Source organism: Centrocercus urophasianus, unplaced genomic scaffold (genome assembly GCF_019232065.1).
Source record: "Centrocercus urophasianus isolate 14NV4802_14NV808 unplaced genomic scaffold, USGS_Curo_1.0 seq_26, whole genome shotgun sequence".
Classification (NCBI taxonomy): domain Eukaryota; kingdom Metazoa; phylum Chordata; class Aves; order Galliformes; family Phasianidae; genus Centrocercus; species Centrocercus urophasianus.
The window spans coordinates 9,159,240-9,173,743 of record NW_024884822.1 but is presented as its reverse complement, the minus strand read 5'-3'; the positions used below and the strand labels follow the sequence as shown (position 1 = coordinate 9,173,743).

General features: G+C 41.8%; 2 protein-coding genes across 4 annotated transcripts; one reads left to right on the top strand and one right to left on the bottom strand.

Annotated features, from left to right (window-relative positions):
- Positions 1-762: 762 nt before the first annotated feature.
- On the bottom strand, positions 763-7,338 carry SOX30 (SRY-box transcription factor 30). The gene is made up of 5 exons (XM_042826503.1): positions 6,705-7,338; positions 5,295-5,534; positions 4,019-4,198; positions 2,357-2,849; positions 763-1,440 (listed from the first exon to the last, which is right to left on the bottom strand). The coding sequence occupies exons 1-5, from the start codon at positions 7,336-7,338 to the stop codon at positions 1,062-1,064; spliced, it is 1,926 nt and encodes a 641-aa protein (XP_042682437.1). The 3' UTR covers positions 763-1,061.
- A 237-nt stretch (positions 7,339-7,575) lies between these two features.
- THG1L (tRNA-histidine guanylyltransferase 1 like) lies at positions 7,576-13,010 on the top strand. 3 transcript variants are annotated; one of them, XM_042826267.1, is made up of 6 exons: positions 7,576-7,754; positions 8,874-9,050; positions 9,466-9,635; positions 10,276-10,364; positions 10,996-11,103; positions 12,236-13,010. In XM_042826267.1, exons 1-6 carry the CDS (start codon positions 7,651-7,653, stop codon positions 12,395-12,397), a joined length of 810 nt encoding a protein of 269 aa, XP_042682201.1. In that variant the 5' UTR covers positions 7,576-7,650; the 3' UTR covers positions 12,398-13,010. The 3 variants fall into 3 exon arrangements, with proteins under 3 accessions (XP_042682201.1, XP_042682202.1, XP_042682203.1); XM_042826268.1 differs by lacking the exon at positions 7,576-7,754 and having other exon boundaries at positions 8,964-9,050; positions 9,470-9,635; XM_042826269.1 differs by lacking the exon at positions 7,576-7,754 and having other exon boundaries at positions 8,984-9,045; positions 9,556-9,635.
- Positions 13,011-14,504: the final 1,494 nt, after the last annotated feature.

The window sequence follows — 14,504 nt, the reverse complement described above, 5'->3', positions numbered from 1 at the left end:
CAACCGACACTGAAATCAGTTTGATGTTCATGTTAAAATGAAAAACTAGGGGAACATTACTCAGGTGAGTTTATTCAACTGTAACAACAGAAAGATAACAGAATTCCTGGACAGAAACGACCTCCTTTTCGCAATACAGAACCATGAACGCTTGTAACATTATTTACATATTTGGGCCAAAAATTTTTGAATTTCCTCACTCTGAGTTCAGCACAGACACCCTCTCTATTAAAAGCCTTTGATATTCCTCAGAGAATTTGGAATTCTCTGGAGAATTCTTTAGAGTAATAACGACACTCAGAGATCAACTCACAGTCCACTAATGTCAGTCACAGGACTGGATCCCATCCATTTTCCCCTCTCTAGGTTTACCACACATCCACCTACCTTCTGGGCAATCCGTTTTCCTTAATGGAACTGGTTACAGACTAAGATGTTACTCAAACTGATCTATATTATCAGTGCATTATATAACATTTGTACTACAAACGCAGAGTACAGTAAAAATTAACCAAATTAAACAAAACTGTCTCATGAAAGTAACAACAAAAAGCACTGCAGAATCATTCTTGGCTTCACTTTCTGGGCCTCGGAGTATTTTACTGCAGCCAGAATTATTGCTAAAATTCCTAAAGTAACACCTAAAAAAAATGGAAAATACCATTAGAACATCTGTAAACAATAAAAGGCAGTATTCTAATTCAGAGGAGCAATAAAAGGATGTGCTTATAAAAGGATGTGCTCAAATATATCTCTCCTCAGGAAAATATCTTTGTCAAATGTTGTCAAATATCTTGAGTTGAGTGTAAGTGCTTTCCTAAGCCAGAGTCCAAGCAATGCCCTGACGAACCAGGTGAAACTTCAGAAAGCTTTTAGACATTCCCAAACCTGTATGTGACCTCTCAAAGTATAAGCAGTTCATTAGAGTCCTCAAACTGACATGCATGGGTTGCTCAGGGTACATGGGTTTCCCATTGAACACATTCTCTGAAGACGGTAGTGACGAAAATATTTATTTCCTCTTCCGTAACAATTTCTTAGATTATCAATTGGTTTAAAAATCACAGCTCTTGCAACACCTTTTTTTCTTCTTCGTCCTCGCTGTCAGTCACATTGACTAGCTGGATGCTGGAAGGAGAAGGTGGGGTGGCTGGCAAATCATTCTCAAGTGCTCCAGTGTCTAGCTGTGATATGGGGCTAATACTAATACAACCCTCCTCACTGTGGCTGCTGTGATAGGTCACTTCTTCGAGGTCTGTGCAGACACGTGAGTCTTCACGTATTCTTCCCCCTGGGTGTCCCCTGAAAGAGTAATCTCTGTACAGAGGTGAAAACTTCATCTCCTGCTTTTGGTAGCCATCTCCATAGAAGCCAAAGCATTCAGGCACTGAGCTGGAGAAATTCCCGCAGCCAAAAGGAGGACGGCTGAATGGGCACGTGCTGCAATGAAAGAGATTGAAAGTAGTCCTTCAGATAGCTGGACTTCCATCCAACTGAGAGAATCAGAATGTTAGTCTAAGTTAGTTTAGATGAAACCATCAAAGTACACATACTTTAGAGCCATGTCTTATTTAAACACTGGTTTCGTAAGAAGAGTCGTACACAGACTCTGTATTAGCAAGGATTGCATATGCAACCCTTCATAGTAAACACAGGCAGGACATTACTTTAAAAACAATCAAAACCCCATTGTTTTAAAGTATTAATTAATGTCATGGATAAAACAGAATCAAGTAAGCCTGCAGTACATTAATGTACATACTGAGAACGGTGTAGAAAAGTATAAGAAATACAGGGTATTACATGTGTTAGGTTGTAAAGACTTTGATTAGGTGATCTTCTCTGATTTACTACTCAGAGGCTGCAAAGGATGAACTAGTAAGGATGAACTGGTGATGTAATATTTCTGAAGACATTTCCCACAGGACCAGATTTCAGAAATATTGGTAGTTATGACAGCTACAATCATGCAAGTAGCTGGGAGACATCTCACACAAACTACTTAATTGCATCTGATCATTTTGAAAATACATTTACCTAATACTTTTCCATAGAGATCAGAAGTAGTGCATCTAACTGCACTTAGGAGCATGAAGTAGAGAGAAGGTACTTCTATTTACTGTGGGCTTGGGAATGGCAATTATTAAAATCATACTACAGAGCCTTCAGTAACTATGCATATATTACAAGCAGCCTCAGGAAAGCAGGTCCCAGCACATACAAGTCATGGGAAGAGCACCCTTCCTTTACTGGCACTGTGTTCTTGTCTCAAGAATTGAATGCTCCATCTGCTTTCTGAAAGTTAAAGCCTTTTAGCACTTAATCTAAATGGGATTGAAATGAAGGGTTGCATTACCTTGAGGGGATATAGTGAGGTCCAGGAACAAAGTAGGGGTGATAAAACGAAAACTGAGGAGGTACTCCGTACAGACTGGCTGCCTGCCCAATGGGAGGACTCTCACAGAGATGCGAATGAGGAAGAGGTGTGACCTGGGGAAGAAGTACACCTCTAGGATAAGCAGAAATCCCTGAGAACTCCTTTGGAAACTCGCTATTAGGGACAGAAAATCTGTCACTAGTGTTTGATGTGGCACTTGAACTTCTACTGGAGAGATCAACAACAACTGGTGTTGATCTCTTCAGAAAGCAATAGGATCCAGATGATACATCACGAGCTTCTCTCTGAGTAGGCTCAGCAAAGTGCTGTGATGCAATTACAGGGCGCAGAGGCAGGGTTGGAGCTGGAACTGCTACTGGAGTGGTGCTTGCAATAGCAGGTCGGAAAAGATTAATTGGACTGGGACGTTGAATAGAAGAAGCTGGCAGCCGGCTGGCAGAAGGAGCTTCACCTTTAGGAAAGAGAGCAATTATTTATCAGACATGGGTAAAGGAAGAGATTTCATAAACAGTGACATAGCAAACCACATCTGGAGCCAAAACCATTTCCTCCAAAACATTTTATAGCATCGCTTCCCTGCAACTCGAGTCACGTGCCAATTGGCCCATGTGTGTCTGGCATGGTTTTGGAGTCCATGTGCTTAATCTTCCTTCAACAGAACAGAACAAAAACAAGGGTGAATGAAAAATGAACTACCATTTAGTGCCTGAAGATCAAAAGACATCCCAGGTCTACTAGCTGAGATGGCATGAGCCAAATTCTTCATAAATTTGCATGGTGCCAAAGCAGAAGTGAAGAGCAGAAGTAATAATTACAGAACAGCTCTTGATATGTTTTCTTATTTGTTTCACCTACAAACACTTCCACTGGCCAGTTTCACTTTAAAACATTTTGCAGATGTACACTTTCAAATTATACTTCATGTTAAAGACTGCCTTTGCACAGTAAGATTCCAAAACACATTACATTAGTGTTCCCAAAAACCACTAGCTAGTCTAAGCATCTAAATGCTGAGTCAATGAATCTCAAATGCCTCCAGATTTTACCATTTGTGTTTCAGAGTGATTTCAAGCTCAATAGGATAGTAAACCCTGGAATGAAACACACTAGCATCTGAGGACACTACAACATTATAAGATACACTGGGGTAAGAAACAAAACACTTAATTCTGTCAAATTTATAGAACAATTTGAGAAATGATCATATATCTACTTCAGAAACTTTGCCACAACAAAGTACCCCACGTGCAGTTACATCTGGGGTGCAAAGATATGGGTGAGGGAGGCAGAACAGGGAAATGAAACGACTATAGCTCTTCAGGAGGCAAGTGTTGAATAACAGACAGCCGGAGAGACCCAGGAGGCAATAGGAACTACAAAGACAATAGCAGCATTTGTGGAGGATGAAGAGGGGGACAGAATTAAAGAGCAGCTAAGTGTGAGGAAGCAGTAGGTAGAGTCTAGGAGGCAGAGGTGCAGTGCAGAGGAGAATCGAAAGAAATAGCAATGTCCATGCAGACTGAGAAATCGTTTTTGAATATACCTACACTACTAGAGGTATAACTTCTGCTACAACAGGTAAATTCCTGATTTTGAAAATCATTCACTACTGCAACTCACAGACTGGATGTCCAATATTTTTCTGAATATTGTGCATGGCAGCAGGAAATGCAGGCGATGAAAAGGGATAAACAGCAACTGGATTTGTAGTGATGATATTCTGGGTAGTGCTGGAAAATACAGCAGAGACAGCCAGTGGATAACGCTTCCTCTTGCCTGGTCGTGGTTGATAAACCCAACCTGTCAGAGATGAAAAAATGCAGATATACCATTTATAGGATGGTGTCTCTGTTTCTTTTTCTTTTCTCTCCCTCTCTCTCTCTCTCTCTTTTTTTTTTTTTAACCTTATACCTCAAGAAAAAATCAGAAAAAATGTCAAAGAATTCTCAAAATGCTTCAATAGCAAAACTGCCTTTCTGTCAGTGAGCGAGTGAATGGGGTGTTTTATCAGAGGTGGAAAGAAAATGGACACGTTTGGGCACTGTGCTTGTGTTACTGAACTGTAACTGTTAGTGAGACAAAGAAATACAGCAGGGTAGGGAGGGACACGGCACAGCTACAGAAAGCATGCTAAGGAGAACATGACACACGCTGGCTTTCCAGTCCTGAAGGAAATCATGACTGCATTCAAAATGTAGGTCTTTTCTGATTTTTTCTTTAACCCCACAAATTTCACATAATGCAAGAGACAATGGAAAATATGATCCAATAGGAATCCCATATAGAGTCTGGCAATAAAAAATATGTTTGCCTCTGACATATAACATTAACTAAACACTAGCAGACTTTAAATAAACTGTGAATTTACACTGAGCAGCCCAGGGGAGAGAGAGAGAAAGAGCACTGCACTTCGTCTTTTGCTTATTTGTGACATCAGGTCTCATCTAGCCATAGTTGTGGGTTAGCAGGATTATGACATCACAAAGGATTGTGACACCTGATATCTTAACAGCTTTCAAAAAGAGTGTTGCAAATTCTTATGTTTTGTTACTATCCTATTAACTAAACTGCAGTGTTGTGGATAAACAGATTTGTTAGGGATTTTGGAGCAACATTCACAATAACCTCTGCATGCGGCCAGAAGAGCTGTGGTGGTCTGGGAATGTAGGAAACATTAGATGCTCTAAAGGATGCACATAATTTTTGAATGCTAAGAAATGAATATGTTTTCACAAGCACTAGAAAGCTGATAGAAGGACTGAGTGCTTGAAATTTGTGTCATGTTTTCTAACTCTTCTCTTTGCTCTAATGAAAGAAACCCTTTTTGTGTTTGTATTTTTTTTTTCTCCTGCGAATCCTGCACTACTAAAACACTGAGGTAAATCAATACGTTTACCAGGAAATTCCTCTCTGTGCCTTTGTTTTATTTTCCGAGCTTCATCATAATAGGGCTGTTTCTGCTCTTCAGTCAGTTTGCTCCACTCCAACCCCAGCTGAACACTGATTTCAGCATTATTGGCATTGGGGTTGGCTTTAGCTAGGGCAGGTCGGTGAATCCTAGCCCACACCATAAATGCATTCATTGGACGCTTTACGTGGCCAGTTTTGTCCTTGCTGAATGGAGTATCTGGCATACCTAAGCAACAAAATGAGGAAAGATCATCTTCCAGGCAATACACGCAGTGCAGATTACATCAAAAGGCTTTTCAGTGACAGTCAATAGAATCTCTAGATCTCCAGAATACACAAAATTCATTGCACAAGCGGAGAGCAATTCTTAGAAAAATAATTAAGGCTCTACTAACTTCCACTGAACCACTGTATAAGGAATCATGTGCATGGCTTTTGTTGTTTATTCTCTTTTTAAAAATATGTAACACATGTGACTGCTAAGAGAGTGTGGATTTCACTTGGCTAGACCATTTCCTGTAACTTGTTTATGAATTGAACTCAGTATGGCATAGACCATATCACTGCAAATTTGTCACCTCCCCCAGAACTGTGTATCCAAAAGCCCTAACGATGCATAGGCAAGGCCTAGCACTGATATGGCACTTCAGTCCCACTACTGAGGAGCCTCTGGCTTCTCTGCTGAGGCTGTTGCTGTGCTGGGTTCCTAGATGGGTTTTTTCCCCTCAGATATGGACAGGCATTTGCTGGAGGAATCTGTTTTATCAACTGACCGTTACATGACACCTAGCTTTACATCTCTGTAAACACAGACTGTGTTTGGATTGAACTGGTGACATAATGAACAGCCAGAACCCTCACAAAATCCCTCATCCCTGAATCCCTCAGCAAAAGGCTTAGAAATGAATTGTTCCATACTATCAATAAAGGGAGAAGGTCTTCTTATCCTTAAAACTTAAAGTCATGAATTTTAAAAGCCTAAAAAACCTTAAATTTTAAAAGCCTTTTTCTTTCCAGAACAATTAAGCATCTAACCCAGATACTACAAAATGTTCACCACTTAACATGCCCAAATTGTCCTGGAGAGGTGTATGAACTCTCCATTTTAAAAATCAAGCAGACACATAAACTGCAACTTGCAATCAAAATTCAGTGTGTTTCTAAACATTTATAAAGGGGTTCAGTAGAGGCAGGGAGCAAGCACTGTATTGATTCCAGTAAGGCAATGGAGAACTCAGTGCTCCTGTACCTCACGCTCTAGGCTGAATTACATGGTTTTACAAAATACAATGTATCCAGAGGGCTAGCTCTCCAGCGCTGTCTTTCCACTACTGATAACCCGTCAGCTGCGTGTCCCTTATTAAAACCCTGCTAACTTGGCTTCTTAACATAATACCTGAATCGGAGGGCAGTACTGTGAGGGGAACGTTTTTAGTTTCAATTTTTACGGAAGGCTCCAGCAGGGTCTGCATTTTAAGAGGCACTTGGCTCACGGGCCCCTTTGACACCTGGATCAGCTTTGGTAGCAGGGGGCCTTGGACCTGTATACGGGCACCAGGCGGCAAAGGGCGAAGCACCAGGGGGATCTTCAGGTCCTCAGGGAGGACCCCCAGCCCCTCACCGGCCTGCGCCACACCGCCATCACCGCCGGCGTGTGCGAGCCCGCGCGAGGCCCTGCCTGCAGCACCGTCCTCGTCCCCATCCGCCCTCGCTCCGGGACGGGGTTCCTTCACGCCTCCTCTGATCTCCACCACCTCCACATCTTCTTGCTCTTCTCCGCCGCGCTTTTCTCGATCCTCTTTTGCCTTCTCTTTTCCCCCCCACGGAGCTGGGGAGCACCTGAGCTCCCCTCCGGCTTCCTTGCTGCCCTCAAGACGGGCGGGGAAGCCTCCATCCTCCTGCTGCAGCTCCTTGGCTTTAACGCGCGTCTCCTGGAGGGGCGCCTGGGCCTCCTGACCGCCTGAGGGACCCTGAGAGCAGAGATCGAGGTCAGAATCCCGGCCGTGGCCGTCGCCCCCGCCCCGCTCCATGACGCCGCTGCCGTTTGCCGCCTGCGGTTGGTCCCCAACGCTCGCAGCGCCCTCGCGCCGCAGTCACCAACGAGAGCGCAACGCTCCCCTCGGCCCCTCCCACCAACGCACCATGCGGTCGCCATAGAGACCGGCATCCGAGATCCATAGAGAAGTCCTCCTAGGCGCCTAGAAGGGCTCACTGCTGTGCCGTCTCTGTGGGTGCCGCGCTGCACTTCCGCCTCCGCTCTGGCCATGCTGGGCTGCCTGCGGGCGGCAGTGGCGGCCATCTCGGCGGGTCGCGGGGCGGGCTGTGTGCGCGGTCGCTTCTCCATGGCGAAAAGCAAGTTCGAGTACGTGCGGGACTTTGAGACGGACGACACTTGTCTGCCCAACTGCTGGATAGTGGTCCGGCTGGACGGCCGCAATTTCCACAGGTGAAGGCCGGGCGGGCAGCCAATGGGCGGGCAGCTTGTTGCCGGGTGGTTGCTATAGCAACGCGGCCACGGCCTGGACCTGGTATGGGGGAGGGTGTCTGGCTGTAAGAGTCACGTCCTGCTTAACAAGTGTGGCTGTGACAGGGACACGGTGTACTTGTGGGGAGGGAGGGATTGCAGCCTGTGTAGAGGGACAGTGTTTGTGCTTGGGGTCAGCATTCACCTTTCTTCAGGATAAATCTTGTTGCTGGGGCTTTGATCTCTGATTTGCTCGAGTCTGATTTCAGTAAAGTTACCAAGTTTTGATGTATTTATTGGTAGTGTTGTCTTGATGGGACTGAGATGCCCTAGGAGAAAATGGCATTATAGGAAATGGTATTTATCATTATCTGAATCCAAGTGAAATAAGAATGATGAGTTAGGGTGAGACCTGATGAGAAAAAGGTTTTCTGCAATGTATGCAGGTTACTTTGTAAACAATGCTTCTGACTTATTTCTTTGACTACAACAACTAAAAAGAGCACAACAGCACTGTTTAATAGAGAAAATTCTCAGCTACAAAACACTATTTTTCAATGCAGTCACCACCATGAACTATGCATTTTTGCCAGCAATGAATAAGAGCCTGCATGCCACACTTGTATGAATTGGCACCAGCAGAGCTGAGCCACTGTCACGGTGCTAAAACTCAGTAGTTTGGCCTCCATGAACATTCAGTAGGTGACGAATGTCGGTGGGTGCCTTTTCTTCCACCTGGAGGAATATTGTTCTGTACCTTTGCTTCATGTGCCCTTCCATGTCAGACTGCCCCTCTGCTGCCATCTGTCACATGGCAACAAAATGTAACACAGTACTGGTGGCATGGTTCAGCCACTGCTGCCATTCCACCAACATCTGCCTCTGACATCATGGACCAACATAGGAGGCACTGCTTTTGGATCAGCTCTTATGTAAAACCGATTTTTTGTTACTGTTCTTCACACCTGTAAGGAATTCTGTTAGTATTGGCTGAATATTGTAAATCAATATTTGTAAAAACTAAATACAATGAAAATGAATCAGTTCACGTTTCCAAGCGACCTTATACAGGATTTTTATTCTACCATTTTTTCCTTGAAGGTTTGCTGAGCAACATGAGTTCAAAAAGCCAAATGATGACCGTGCTCTTCATCTGATGACCAAGTGTGCCCAGACAGTGATGCAGGAGTTGGAGGATATTGCTATTGCTTATGGACAGAGCGATGAATACAGTTTTGTTTTCAAAAGGAAGAGTAAATGGTTTAAAAGAAGAGCAAGGTAACACCTGCTTTGGTATGAAAGTGAGCTTGTGTCTAAGCCTGTGCCTTGGCCCTCATCTCTAGGTTTGCCTTTTCTGTACACAGAGGATACAGGCTGGGCTGTATTTGGAGATACACACTACAGCTAGTTCTGGTTCTTAGTGAGAATTCTGCCAGCAGTGTTTCTGTAGCGTTTAGTGATGTGGAGCTTTAGGTAGTTTTGGTAAAACAGGGCTTCCTTTAGCAAGATGTTTTGCTTTCCAAACTGATGTACTTGATTTATAAAAGATTATGCCATTGAACTGTTGGACTGTTATATAAGAAATAATGTCATAATGTCCACCAGAATTCCTGCTATTGATACATCGTGGTTATAGGTGCCTATTGTCATATTGATGTATGCCTTTCCTTTCCCTTTGTTTTGTGTTTACAAGTAAGTTCATGACTCACGTGGTCTCCCAGTTTGCCTCAAGTTACGTTTTCTATTGGAAGGATTACTTTAAGGACCAGCAACTTCTGTACCCACCGGGATTTGATGGACGAATTGTGCTGTATCCCAGCAACCAAAACTTAAAGGACTACCTCAGCTGGAGACAAGCTGATTGTAAGCATTTCTAGAAAAAGGAACAGTTGAGTTCTCATCCTCTCTGACTAGAAACATCTTTATTGCCACTGTGTTTGTATACAGAGCTTGTCAGTTAAAGAACAGCAGGTGGGGTGGTATTTTTTTAAATAGGAAGTGTTTGTATTGTAGTGGGATTTGTCTGGATGCGTGTCAGCTAGAATTCTGAATATTTAGATGATGACTGAATTTGCTGCATGCTGGGTGTGAATTCAGCACAGGAAATATTAATAGAATTTGGTTGTTATTGTTTCATATTCTTGGGTTTCTTTAACCAAAGTAATCTTAAATGAAAATCTTCTGAAATGCAGGAAAGCAGTAGAGGTTAAAAGGGCTGCATATACCACGCTGAAAGAGTGGTTTCACTTCTAGGTCTCCATTAACATGTAGCTCTTGCTGTTCAAACTGAGGTAACTAAGGTCATACAAAAAACTCCCTTCTCCCCCTGCTCTTCCTTTTCAGATCTGTCTTCTAATTATCACAGTATGCAGTGCATTTAAAAATGGATCACAAAGACTGTATCTTTTCTACCAAATGATATTATTTATTCTCTGAAGTTTTTTGTTGTGACTCTAGGAATTAAATTTAAAAAACAAAAATCTTCTTTTTTTTCCTTCTGTAGGCCATATCAATAACCTTTATAACACAGTGTTTTGGATGCTTGTGCAGCGGAGTGGTTTGACACCAGTGCAAGCACAGGACAGACTCCAGGTAAGAATCTCTCAAGATTATGTTCTGGGTACAAAGAAAATCATCTGGTCTGCCAAGTTGTTCCTTGCCTGCTCAGCAGCCCTGGCTGACTTTTCTGTTCCTACTATAATAATTCGTGGGTGCAGATTCAACAACTTCTTGAATTGTAAAGATGATAATATTGATCAGCAAATAATACATTTTAACTGGAATTTTACCAGTATTTTAATTTCTTATTTAGTGAGTTCAGAAATTGTGAAAACATCATGTAAACATTGGTGTCTGTAAGCAAGAAATGAAATGAGAGGATTCAATTAGTACGGGCTCCCAATCCCTCTTCTATTATTGTCTCATTGTGCAGATTTCAGGTGATCATTTCAGTTTTTCTCTTGGTTTCTGTTGACTTTCTATTTATCTTGAAAACGTAAGATGGACTTGAAAAAACCCTCTGTTTTTTATATCCCCCTTTAGCAGGTGAACATAACTCCTGTGTTGGGGAAAAACACCTTGTAATTCAAAGATGAAAAACCTCGTTAAGTGCCATTATTCCTGTACTTACCCATCTTCTGCTCTGCAGATTCAGTTGGCTTGTAACCTTGTTGGTTTGTTTCTGTCTTTTTCTATAAGAGTACTTGCTTTCATTTTCTTGTAGGGAACTTTGGCTGGAGATAAGAATGAAATTTTATTTTCTGAATTCAACATCAACTACAACAATGAACCTTTGATGTATAGAAAAGGAACTGTCTTGATATGGCAGAAGGTAAAAACTTTATTACCACCTGCTTCATGTTCTTGTTTTAAATAGCTACACTGTGGCCAGAAAGCTAGTCTGAGTGATCACCAAATGGGAGTAATGCTCTGTGGATGTTTGTTTTTAGAGATATTAAACTAACCAAACTTGCCATGTGATGTGGTGAAAGGTGGCTAAGTGTTTTGAAGATGTTTTTAAGTAACCACATCTACAAGCATAGCAGCTTTGAGAATTTAGGAATTTCTGCTTCTTGAAAAAAAGCACATTTTAGTAACTTGTCAGTTTCCACTGCAAAGGAGTCAGAGGCATTCAGTAACACACTCAGTAACTCAGCTGGCAGTATATTTAGTACCCTTTTCTTATGTAAAGGAACATACTACAGATTGCAGCTCTTAATGAATTCCTTGTAAGGATAATTTTCATTCAATGAAATTTTCATCATTCTGCATAACGGATGCAGAATTAGTGCAAGAAATACCAGTTCTGTATGAAGTCAGTCCCAGGAAACTGTAAATGTTGATGGCCTTCAATCTTTCTACCACAGAAAGCTATACTTAGTTATATGGATGTTTCGTGTGATCAGAACCCAATCAGTCCATGCTAAGAGTTCTCTTTAATTTGTTCAGCCTTTTGACTCCTACATATGTGTGTGTCTGTATAAATTTAAAGAATTAATCTGCTTGTTTTTTGCTTGTTTTCTTTTGTGTTTTGTTGTTTGTTCCATTTTAGCCAGTGACTTCTATGACTTCATTTGAAATAATTAGAACAAGTAGAAGCTCTCATCTGCAAATATATTTCACTTGATCCTTATACTTTATCTTTTCTTACTGATTTTGGACATTTCTGAGGTTTCCCGTTTACTTCAAGTGGTTCTGAGTTAAATGCTGTGCTTTATTCAAGGATACTTGCAGTCAGTTGCGTGGAGTTTGAGGTAACTTCCTCAAGCTACGTGATGGTGATGCGCAGTTTCAACTATTCGTGTGTCAGCTGTCAAACAGAACAGACTCAAAGTTTCTGTGTTCAAATCCTATAGTATGCTATAGGCTTGATGGCTACTTTTACTATAGCTCTTATTCTTTGTCCATTCGTGAATCCCCTCTGAAGTCTTATATGTCTGCTAACGTGCCAGCTGTATTTCCAGGTGAACGAGGTAATGACTAAGAAAATTAAACTGCCAAAGGAATCAGAGGAAAAGGAAGTGGAAGTGACCCGGACCAGGACTAAAGTTGTTCCCCTGCACTGTGACATTATTGGAGAACAGTTCTGGGAGGAATATCCTGAGATTCTGGCTGAGGATAGCTGATATCTCTGATGATGGAACTGGTAGCTCGTTCTGCTCTGCTTGAGTTGTTGGCAACTGGGAAAGTATGGGTTGTCACTGGCAGATTTTAACCTGTGAAATGTCTCCAACATTTACACTGCTTTTAGCACTGTAAAGTTGCCTGGAAATGAGACGCTGTTTTGTTGTCTGATATAAAGATAGATCCACGGGGGAAGCCTTAAGCTGTGCTCTATTTAAAATGTTAAGAACTCGTCTTGATTGACTGCTGCTTGTGCATACATGCAGAAAAAGTGTATAGAAATGTTATGTATTTCTGTAGTACATAAATCATGGGATGTTTTACTGAACTGACAGCTGACAAAAAAACTTGCATATTGAGTAGTAAAGGGCAGAGGGAAAAATTGTTTTTTTACTTTCAGTTCAGAGACAGATCAGAATGCTTCAAGTGACATCTAGTATTAAATTTCAAGGCCCCTGCAACATTAGTGAAAAAACTCTTCAACTTCCTAATGACGGATCCTTACAGAGTAGCAATGAAGTACCCCAGCAGTTTCCTATGACTGATTTCAAATGCTTTTGTCAAATGTACAGGATTTTTATACTTTTTAAACTAATAAAAACCAGTTATTTCTTCCTTCTGTATTTATTATTTGGACTTTCTCATTAGTAATAATTAGTGAAGGTTTCAAATAATCTGAGAGTACTGAAACTGTGCAGACTTTAATTCTGTTAGGGCATAAATAGACATCGTGCTCTCATCTTCTGTAGCCTGGGAAGTCATCTTTCCACTACCTGAAATGCAGGGGCAAATGCAGCAAAGTGTGAATGTTCTTGTAAAGATTATGCTGACAAGAACTTGTGTTGCTGTTCTCTGGTTTTCCTGGGTAGATACAGATGCAGCAGTCATGACTGCTGTGTACACTGGGAAGGGGGGAGTGAGTTGTTGCTGAAGTTCATCACTGTTTAACTATTAATTAATCTATTGAAACAAATCACGCAGCGTCTCAGAGCAGAAACATTCCTGCTGACGTAAAGGGACTTGCCCCAGGAGAAATGGAATTTGAGGAAAATAACCTATTTCAGTACAAATGCTTGTTATGTCATTATACCTGTATTTCTATAAGAATGATATTACTGCTTTTAACCAGACTGGTTTCAGAAACATGGTGCTAGAACCATAATCTGGTTAGCAAGCTGTTAAGGGAGAACCCACAGTTGGGACCACCCACAGAAATGGAAAGAGGATCAAATAGCACTGAGTGCTGAGCTGAGTTGGTTTATCTGCTTTCCTGCTTTTCTTCTTACAAGAACTTCTACATTTAAGGCAATGTGCAGATCTTAGTAAATGAAAAACAAGCCCATAAACAGGCATTTTGCTGTGTTTTGAAATACTACTTGCACTTTCTTTTTCTGCGAATGAATGGTTAGTCTGTGCAGTTACAATACTGGGACAGGAAGCTCCATGATGTACCCTAGTTCTGAGAAATTAATGCTGAACAATAAGAATAATATATATATTCTTAGCTGGTAGAATGGCACATACAATTTCTGGGAAGAGGATATGAGGGAGTGTGAGAGACAATTCTGTATGAATCATTTTGCTGCAGTATCAGAGTGGTTTCAGTGGTGGCTTGGGGTTTTTTCATGTGTATTTTTAAAATCAGAAGAGTAATTTTCTTCAGTCTTACACGCCATGTTCCTGCCTGGAACCTCATTTCAGACACTGGTTGTAGAGCAACCGCTCCAGACTTGGCAATATTTGGGTTTGGCAGGCTGAGTAGAGATGAGAAGATATTGCAGCCATGGTCACGTCTCATGTAGGTATTGTTCAGTTTTTCCAGGGGCTGCTGCATGACAGGGGATGTGATATGCAGACATAGACACTCTCAAGGCTGTGCCCAGCTGGGTTTGCCTCTGTGCTGCCAGCGTTGTGCCAGTATCAATACAGTATTATGTAGGTTTTTAATCTCATAGTCTGACACATGCTGTGCTTTGTCTCCTTACGCATGCACACTGTGTGTGTCTGAGCAGAGGTATCAGGTTTATTCCATTTAACTCATCCTTACAACACGCAGTAAGTAAACATCGTATGGGTGGGAGACACTGGAACCAAGCTATGAATCGGCTT

Bases quoted from the DNA above. Each gene is read 5' to 3' on its own strand.
- SOX30 (XM_042826503.1), bottom strand. From the start codon at position 7,338: ATGGAGCGGGGCGGGGGCGACGGCCACGGCCGGGATTCTGACCTCGAT. The intron at 5,535-6,704 runs GTATTATGTTAA...TTTGTTGCTTAG, and splicing joins AGTACTGCCCTCCGATTCAG to GTATGCCAGATACTCCATTC. The intron at 1,441-2,356 runs GTAATGCAACCC...CTTTCATTGCAG, and splicing joins CCTCACTATATCCCCTCAAG to CACGTGCCCATTCAGCCGTC.
- THG1L (XM_042826267.1), top strand. From the start codon at position 7,651: ATGGCGAAAAGCAAGTTCGAGTACGTGCGGGACTTTGAGACGGACGAC. The intron at 9,636-10,275 runs GTAAGCATTTCT...TTCCTTCTGTAG, and splicing joins CAGCTGGAGACAAGCTGATT to GCCATATCAATAACCTTTAT. The intron at 10,365-10,995 runs GTAAGAATCTCT...ATTTTCTTGTAG, and splicing joins AAGCACAGGACAGACTCCAG to GGAACTTTGGCTGGAGATAA.